At 44.1% G+C, this 9,703-nt stretch overlaps 1 protein-coding gene across 4 annotated transcripts; it reads left to right on the forward strand.

The window, feature by feature from the left end:
* Positions 1–1,614: 1,614 nt before the first annotated feature.
* On the forward strand, positions 1,615–8,607 carry SPRY1 (sprouty RTK signaling antagonist 1). Of its 4 annotated transcripts, none has more exons than XM_063723651.1 (2): positions 1,615–1,780; positions 6,410–8,607. In XM_063723651.1, the coding sequence occupies exon 2, from the start codon at positions 6,465–6,467 to the stop codon at positions 7,422–7,424; it is 960 nt and encodes a 319-aa protein (XP_063579721.1). In that variant the 5' UTR covers positions 1,615–1,780; positions 6,410–6,464; the 3' UTR covers positions 7,425–8,607. The 4 variants fall into 4 exon arrangements, with proteins under 4 accessions (XP_063579721.1, XP_002815170.1, XP_063579723.1 ...); XM_002815124.6 differs by lacking the exon at positions 1,615–1,780 and adding an exon at positions 3,233–3,359; XM_063723653.1 differs by lacking the exon at positions 1,615–1,780 and adding an exon at positions 3,601–3,678.
* Positions 8,608–9,703: the final 1,096 nt, after the last annotated feature.

Below are 9,703 nucleotides of genomic sequence, written 5' to 3' on the forward strand. Positions count from 1 at the left end.
TATTTGTAATAGAAATCTTTCAAATATATTTTGTAGGATTTATGAAGGTAGAATGTTCAGTGCTCCCTCTCCAGGTTTTATCATATTGGTGAACTGACCTCTCAGCTCACAATTGTGGTAATAGTCAGTTTTGAAGAACCAAATAAGATACTCTGATATGATATTCTATTTTTGATTTACCTATTCCAAATACATTCACAAGAAACCTATCCATCACTAGTAAAATTTCATTACATCCCAAAATCTAATGAGATCTATGAAAAAAATACAATGAAATCAATTTTATTCTTTTAAATAGCCTATTTTACTACAATTCATAATATTAAGAATGAACATGTAGCTTTTTGGCTTGATTCTTATTCTATGATATTTTCTAGTGATGCTTTTTTATTGTTATTCATGTTCTTAACAATGCTCTGTGTTCTTTAGAGGCAATTCCAAACACAACTTTAATTTTTGAAAGTGCTCAGACATTTGAAAGTCCTGTGTGTGTGTGCATGTGTGTTATGTATGTATATATTTATAGTTTCAACAGAACCACTTGCTATTGTAAATAAGGAGACTAAAAATGTACTTTGAACTAAAAATTTCCATACTTATATGTGTGTAAGATTTAGACTCTAGAGTTTTGTTATTGTTTGCTTTGTGTTGCCAGACTTTAAGCTACTCCTGATATATAGTACCTGGAAAATATTTCCTTTCCACTAAGTTTTTGGTCTTTAGGTGGCTTTTAAAAGTTTCTACGGAACCTTCAATTCCACAAAAAGTCATCCTCACTGCAGCATGAAAAGGCACAATTTTGATAATAAATGTCTAAAATCCCATAGTTTGTAAGAAAGTAGAAAGCAAGTTTCCTACTTAAAGTGTTTTTTTCCCAATCATATCAGCTATTACTAAGAATTATAAAACTTCTTGATAAATTTTTTCTATTCTAATTAATAGACTTTTAGCTAATTAAAAAATATACAGGTTGGTATTTTTTGCAAAATTATACAACTATATTACAAAATTGAAAGAATTTGGTTTTTTCTTCATGTGCTTGATTTTTGGGAAATCATAACAAGCCAAGGTAAAGCAATTATTTAAAAAATCCACAGCGAAAATTTCACCTTTATTACATATCCTTATATTACATTTGCAGTAAGGAGTGCCACCTTTTGAACTTTAGGTTTCACATATTCTGAACTTTGTTGTAAATAGGAACTGTAATGTTATATAATCATCTTTTTGTGTCAATATACGTTTTCCCTCTAGTTGATCAGAAGTGATGGCTTGGCATACAACTTTTTTCACTTTCTTTTATTCTTCACAATTCTTTTCTAATTCAACTTAGGAGTAGAGTCCACCAATCCTTTTAATTGAGATGGACAACTAAAGATTGCTAACTAAATCCGAATGTATTCCTCTATGAAAAACTACATTTGCAGAATTTTTAGAGGCACTCCCTAAGTTTTAAGAGGATGTTTATTACAGGAGTCTGTAGGGCAACATTTCCAAGTTGGTACACATAAACGAAAGAGGAAACGATAGTTAAGGAAATCCTGTTCCAGGTTTTCGGGCAGCCCGAGTGATTGACACATGATATCACCGGAGGCGTGTCCTGGAGTGGAGGTGGAGGTGGAGGCAAGGAGCTGAAATTCTGCGGAGCCGGAGTGAGATCGCTCTGTAAAGCACGCAGTGGTTTGCAGAGTGATATCAGGAGACTTCCCTGCCCTGGATAAGGAACAACTACAGTCGCTGTTAAATGTGCCTGAAAAGCAATTTGCAATATTTGCGTTAGGTAAGTACCGTTTCCTTCCGTAGACATTTTAGGAAAGATAAGGTGAGAAATGTTGACTTTTGCAAGGAATTGAACATTTATTTATTTGAACTTGCTTTCCAGCTAAGATTACTGGTTGCATTTCAAAACACCGGTAGCATTCCCACTTCTGAAACTAATGCTCTTAAAGTAAATGCTACCGCTAAAAAAAAAGCAGGGTCTCTTTCACCTTTCCTTAACCGAACAGTAGACGTTTAAAGTCTGAAACGATCGAATTTGTGAAACAGAGCCGTTAATGCCTTTATGCGAAGAGGGGCTAGCACTCGGTGTGTGGACCAAATGCGTGTTTGTTTAGGCATTGTTGGCGACCGAATCCCGAGCGAAGCATTGGTTTAAAACCTGAATTTCTCGTCTCTGTGTATTGATTCCTAACGCGCAGAGGCGTTGCTTGAACGTTGTTTGAACTCCTAGGCATTCCAGGGGGCAAAAGCACCTCGGCAAAAACGTGCAGGACTGCATGTTACTTTGGTTCGCGGCTGACACGCCGACTGTGCGCCGGCCTGTCAATCACCGGGAGCAGCAACAGGGAGCACATGGCAACCGGCTGCGGGCGAGCTGGCCAGCGGCCCGCCCCGGGTCCCAGCCCTTCGAAGAAAGGGACATTCACGAGCTTCTATCTCTAATCCTCTGTCGCAGGCATTTCGGCCGTGGAATCCCAGGCTCGGAGGACTGGGTGTGAGCGCTGCCCGGGAGAGGCTGACCTGCCGGGACCGGAGTGCCCGGGGACGCTGTGCCCCCACTTGCCCAACGTGCGGGATCGGCAAAGCGCCTCGGCCTGCGCGGGGGACAAGGGACGACGCCCGCCTTTCTCTCTCCGAGAAGGATCCCCAAACCTCACTCTCTTCATTCCTCCCCGCTAAAAAAAAAAAAAAAAGGGTAAAAAAATCCCCCTCCCCCCTCCCGGCCGCGGCAGCCTCTGCCTGGCAGGCGCGTGCTCCCGGGTCTCGCCGGGGTACTGCGCGGCTCCGTGACCCGCCCGCCGACGCCGGTTCGGGCCCCGACCCGGGCGCTGCGGAGTCTCGAACGCCAGTAACGTGGATTTTTCGCTCGTCAGGAGGCCGCCATCCCTTCCTTCGTTCCCTGCGAGGCGCGACTAGAACCCGAGAAGTTCTCTGAGCACACCGTGCCGTCAGCTGGCCCGTCACGCACTCGACTCTCCGCCACTCCCCTACTTGTTTTTCTGACTTGGGGAGCCTTCCTGAAAGGATTTGTAAAAACTGATTCTTGGAAAGGGGCTGCCGGAGAAGACCTCCCGAGGTGGATGTTACTGAGCCGCCCGGCGAGCACCAGCCGTGAGAGGTCCGGACCCGGCTGCGCGTAGCCGCGGGAGAACTGCCCTCCGCAGCCGGAAGGGGGCCGCGGGGAGCGCTCCTGGCCGGTGGCGGCGGGGGCGGGGGAGGCCGCGGGCCGAGGCGCTCCAGCTCCGGCGATGCCGCCTCGCCCTCCCCGCCGCGGTTGATGCGGCGCGTGCACGCCGCCGCCCGCACCAGGACCTGGGCCGGGTCGCACGGCTTGGCCCCCGGCCACCGCTTCGGCCTAGGTGAGTGTGTGCGGCGGCCGCCCTCGGCCCGCGGGGCGGTAGGCGCGCGGGCGGGGCGCGCTCGGCGCGGCAGGTGCGGACTCCGCGGCGCTGCAGCCCGAGCCAGGACTCCGGGAGAGGAGGGGACGGAAGGGGAGGGAAGGGGAGGGACGACCTCGCGCGGCGCGGCCCCTCCCGCCGCTCCCTGTCCCCTGGGGGCCGCGACTTCTGGGGGCTCAAGGTTGGGTGGCGGGGTGGGTGACGGTCCGCGGCTGCGGAACGTAACAAGACAGGGTCTCCTCCATCCCCGATTACCCGGAGCGGCGGCGCGGTGGCCCAGGTTGTCCTCTCGGAGAGCCCTTCACGCCCAAGGGGGATTCCAGGCGGCTCTGGGGATGTCCCCGGGGGCCCTCTTTGGAGGAGTGTGCCTCAAGCAGGGGGACGACAAAGGCTGTGTGTATGCGCGTGTGTGTGTAGGTAAATCCGCGGAATTCGCTGGTTACTCCCTCGATAGAATTAAGCAGCCCCAAAGCCAGCCGCAACTTACTTGTTTGGAGCTCAGTGCAAAGACAGGGGAGGGGAGAGGGCACTGCCACTTTAAAAGTGGGGAAGTCGGCCGGGCGCGGTGGCTTACGCTTGTAATCCCAGCAGTTGGGGAGGCCGAGGCGAGCTGATCACCTGAGGTCAGGAGTTCGAGACCAGCCCAACCAACGTGACGAAATCCCGTCTTTACTAAAAATGCAAAAATTAGCCGGCCGTGGTGGCGCGCGACTGTAGTCCCAGCTACTCGAGAGACTGAGGCGGGAGAATCGCTTGACCCCGGGAGGCAGAGGTTGCAGTGAGCCAAGGTCTCGCCACTGCACTCCAGCCTGGGAGACAAAGTGAGACTCCGGCTCAAAAAAAAAAAAAGTGGGGATGTCCGCCCTCCTGAGCTCATGGTAACCTCAGCCTCCTCCCCTCCTCCTACCAGAGAGAGAGGGAGAGAGAACTTGTTTTCATTCATAACTTTTTCCTTTTCCTTCCTCCGTCAACTATTTATTCAGTGCGGATTGCAGAGGGCGCAGCTCCACCGTGGTAACTTGCAATGTGGCCGCCCCTGCGCTGGCTTCTTTCTCCCCGGCCCTCGGTGAACCCAGCTTTTCCTTTAAAGTATAGACAAATCGTTGTTTAGGGTCAGCCAGACCGTGGGCTTGCTTTGGGCTCCCGCGTGGACGCTGAAGGCTCTTCATGATTTGTCAGAAACCTTGGTGGGCCACGCAAAAAGTGTGTTGGAAATCCACGGTGATCCTTAGTATGGTGATGGGACTGTCCAAAAAGGTATTCTACTTCCATTCGCGTTTTCTTGGGGAAGGCAGTGTGCCTAGCGCGTGAGCGTGTTTGGGGCTTGTCCAAGACTGTCACTGCTTGAAAATGGGCTTTTCTTCGGATCGGAGGTGGCGAATTTTCTTTGCTTTTAATTTTTTTGTCCGGCAACTTCATTTCCCAGCCAGTATGAAGTTTGTTACAACTATCATTGGAAATGCAAATTAAAGTTGTGCCTGGTGTTATGGGTTACACTATTCAAATCCTCTACGGTTTTGTGTTTCGTGTGGAATCTGGCATAGTACTTTTAGCTACCTTTTGCTTTGAAAGCACTGAGTTAAGAAGTTCTTGAAGAAGAGGAATAATTGTGCAGGAGTCAGGATTAGATGTTGAGGACTCCGAGACTACATCCCCGCAGGTTATGAATGTGTTACTCCTCATGTGCAAAGAAGGTAGAATAAAGTAGAAACTTGAGAGAGCTGAATTGTGAAAACGAGGGGGAGCTCCAAGAAGTTAACATATAAGACACAGTTTAGAGACATTAGTTGAGGAAATATAGGAAATGGACTTCTTTCTGCGTTATTCCTTAAACCATGTTTTTTGCCTCAGGTTGGTAGTGGAGAATGGACATTTCTTTTTCTTTCCATTCTTGAATTAGGTCGACTCTGTAGACTTTAGAAGGAATTTGTGTGAAAAATACTCTAGTTCACCACTGAAAGCAGAAACTTTCATCTTTGGTAGTTTGTGAAGAACACATTATAAATTAAAAATAATTTACTATTAGTATGGAAACACAACTGCTTATTTTTATCTGGATATTAGTGTGCTGATTTTGTTACAAGAAGCACATTGAATCAGAGTTGGCAGTGCTTTTGAAAATCAAGGTCTGTCATATAAATACAGATTTTTAAATCAGAGGAAATACAGATAATTAAAACTGCCAGGATTTCCCTACACTGCGTTAAAGGCCTCACACTTATTTGTGCATAAAACTTATTTTGTTTTGTGAGTGAGCCCCTTCAGCTTAAAAAAAATCCTCTCAGGATTTCAAATGAGTACTGTTATATCATTCACTGGACTATACATTGAGTCTTGTGTGTGTGTGTTTGTAGCTCCAAAACACCAAGAACCATTGTGTACCTGATACATTTATTTTTGCATCTCATAGATGAATAATAAGGTAGTTTTAAAATTCTGATTTATACAGAAAATTACCTATTATTTTGTGATTTCATTTTAGTTTAGAGTCTCAATTTTTTTAATGCCTTAATTTTTTTCATCATTAATCTAATGCATATAACAGCACAAAACAAAAAGGCTGTAGCACCAAAGCCATTCTCAGTTTCTCAAAAGGTAGACATTTTCCTTTATGGAAGCCACCTATGAACTGATAACTGAGCTTTGTTTAGATGAGAGTTATTCTCCTGCTTATACTCAGTATTCCCTGCGAAGGCATGCTCCATTTTAATTATTAGATTCACAAACAGGAAGGCATTACTTCCTCTTGATTCTGCTTCATAAAAGTTGGAAAAACTTGTAATGTTTATGGCATGGGGTCTCTTGTTTATAGTCTTCCTCTATGATGTGGTCCCCAGCCTCTCCTGGAATTGGACTCTGGCCAGGACCCCAGCATCATTGTAATCCGCTGATGAAGGAGGTCATTACTAGGCGGTTTAGGCAATTTGTGATTTGACAGATTCCCCCCCTCCCCCAAAAATGTTTCCTGTCATTTATTTTCTCTGTTTTTTTCATCTTTGATTTCGTTTTAGGATTTCAGATGCATGCCAGGTTTCCACTGATTGCCAGAACTCGCGATCACTACACATGGATTCCCAAAATCAACATGGCAGTGGCAGTTCGTTAGTTGTGATCCAGCAGCCTTCTTTGGATAGCCGTCAGAGATTAGACTATGAGAGAGAGATTCAGCCTGCTGCTATTTTGTCCTTAGACCAGATCAAGGCCATAAGAGGCAGCAATGAATACACAGAAGGGCCTTCAGTGGTGAAAAGACCTGCTCCTCGGACAGCACCAAGACAAGAAAAGCATGAAAGGACTCATGAAATCATACCAATTAATGTGAATAATAACTACGAGCACAGACACACAAGCCACCTGGGACATGCAGTACTCGCAAGTAATGCCAGGGGCCCCATTTTGAGCAGATCGACCAGCACTGGAAGTGCAGCCAGCTCTGGGAGCAACAGCAGTGCCTCTTCTGAACAGGGACTGTTAGGAAGGTCACCACCAACCAGACCAGTCCCTGGTCATAGGTCTGAAAGGCCAATCCGGACCCAGCCCAAGCAGCTGATTGTGGATGACTTGAAGGGTTCCTTGAAAGAGGACCTGACACAGCACAAGTTCATTTGTGAACAGTGTGGGAAGTGCAAGTGTGGAGAATGCACTGCTCCCAGGACCCTGCCATCCTGTTTGGCCTGTAACCGGCAGTGCCTTTGCTCTGCTGAGAGCATGGTGGAATATGGAACCTGCATGTGCTTAGTCAAGGGCATCTTCTACCACTGTTCCAATGACGACGAAGGGGATTCCTATTCAGATAATCCTTGCTCCTGTTCACAGTCACACTGCTGCTCTAGATACCTGTGTATGGGAGCCATGTCTTTATTTTTACCTTGCTTACTCTGTTATCCTCCTGCTAAAGGATGCCTGAAGCTGTGCAGGAGGTGTTATGACTGGATCCATCGCCCAGGGTGCAGATGTAAGAACTCCAACACTGTCTATTGTAAGCTGGAGAGCTGCCCCTCCCGGGGTCAGGGTAAACCATCATGATTTTTGGAGGTGGGTTGTACCTCCTGAACTTCTAGCTTTCAAGTTGTGGCTTTTTTTTTTTCTTTTCTTTAGAATTTTTCCCTGTTTCCCACCTTCTCTTCCCCTGTTCCCAAGGTCTGACTCATGGATTTTTCTCTTTCCTCGTGGATGATCTTCAGCAAGAGTGGACTGGGAAACTGCACCTGGCTCCCACTTACAAGAGCGTCTGCCATCCACTTGAGAGGGTATTGAGACCCGGTGGGCTTTTGTGTAGCCTTTTTGTTCTGCAAGCAACTTTCTAAAGTTGTGTACATGAACATACACCCACACCCAGACAACAGTGATTTAGAGTTGTTTTGATTGGGTACCGTGGGAGCAGAGAAATTGGTTTTTTAAAAAGCAACTGTTTAATTGCTTAAATAAGCTATGTATTAAATCTGTCTCCAGTTAGGGCTATCTTCCTAGCATTGGCCCCTTAAGTAGCATGGGGGATATATTTTTTGCTATAACGTAAAAATTTTCCTTTAACCACTGCCCTCTCCTTCTTGTCCTTCAAGGATCTTTCCCCTCAGTTTTGTTGTTGTCTTACTCTGGAGATGCCAAGTGTATTTTTTCTTTCTATGTAATTTTAGATTTGCCTTACAATGTAAATCTTCACATTGGAGATATATTGGTTGGACCTTGCCCATCTTCACTCTAGCCTTCGTATTTGTGAAGGACTCAACCACCTTCCTTCTTCACCCCATGCTTCTCACCAAATTTTTGTTGTCATGGAGGGCACTTGGATAACTCAAGTTGGTATTTATAGCTGATCAATCTATAGGTGTCACAGAACTATGCTGCCTAAAGTGATCTTGGCTCTTTAATGGTCCTCTTGGCCCCTTGGATAGTTAACAGCTGAGTAATTCTAATCTCTTCTGTGTTTTCCTTGCCTTAACCACAAATTGTGGTGCTTTTTGTATATTTTATGTATAAATCACAAAGTTGAATTCTGACTATTTTTAAGACAAAAGTCTGTTAAACTTTTTTATTGTAAAGAATATTTATTATGCGAATCTCTATTATTTTATGGTATTTATTGCAAAAGACTGTTGAAATGTACTCGTCTGAATATAACAAAATATCAATACTTAACGGAAAATAAGGTGACACGAAGAAAGTACATATGTTAACTATAATGCAGAAAATATATTAATTAATGAAACTGTCTCTCGATTTCTTCATTTATTAGCCTGTACTATTATGATGATTTTTGCTTATTTGCTTTGACTTTTTCTTCTTACACACCCATTTTACTTCTTTCCCTATAGATGTTGAATCTAGACATAGGTGAGCCCAAATTATGAACTAGATAATTAGGTTGGTGCAAAAGTAATTGCAGTTTTGGGCCATTTTTTAATGGCAAAAACACAGTTACTTTTGCACCAACCTAGTATTTCCTGGAAAGTGCATTAATCAAAATTTTGTAATCCAAATTATCTTTTAACAAATGCTCGAGTTATTTTATACAGTAAAAATTTTTTGTAATACTCTCTCCCTACTTTGACTATTTTGTAAGCATGAGGTTTTGTGTATATTATAGTTTCTTGAAATGGGGCATATCTACAGTAGAAGCTTTTTAAAATGTTTATCCTAACTCTCTTAAGTTAATAAAAAGTTAGATTTATCAGTTAGACTGAATGAACTTAGTTCTGTAGATATGCTAGGAGTCTCTGGTACTGTCACTTTAATAAAGCATTCTAGAAGTTACCAAGGGAATAATTCACAGTATCCGAGAGATTTCAGAAACATTCCTGTCCCTGTCTTTTCACTTGTTCCATAAGTCTAATGTGGCCTGACCAAATTACACCTCATCAAGTCCTGTGCAATAAGAAATCTGAGGGCCTAAAATTTCACGTAGAAAAAGTAAGTATTTTAAATCTTATTTTTTAGACTGGTGAAACCACTACAGAGCTGGAATCTTTGGGTCTGATAAAATATTTGGTCATTTGAGTCCTCAGAATACACCGTTTTTAAGTTTGATAAAATTTTATTCATGTGAGTCCTCAGTCTCACTAACTCCCTAATACTAAGTGATATGTCAGTCATTATCTGCATTTGAAAATAATTCTTTGCATTTGAGAATAAGATATTGACATAATTTGAACCCAGGTTATCAAAGCTCTTATCCAGCTTTTTGTTTTGGTCATTATTCATGGATGGTTTGGCTGTTAGTTTAAGAGTACGTATTTGTTCTTTGTAAATAGGCTTTGACTGTTTTATATAGACAAGGTATAATTGGTAGAAACTTGTTTTAGTCC

This window comes from Pongo abelii, chromosome 3, assembly GCF_028885655.2.
Source record: "Pongo abelii isolate AG06213 chromosome 3, NHGRI_mPonAbe1-v2.0_pri, whole genome shotgun sequence".
NCBI lineage: Eukaryota > Metazoa > Chordata > Mammalia > Primates > Hominidae > Pongo > Pongo abelii.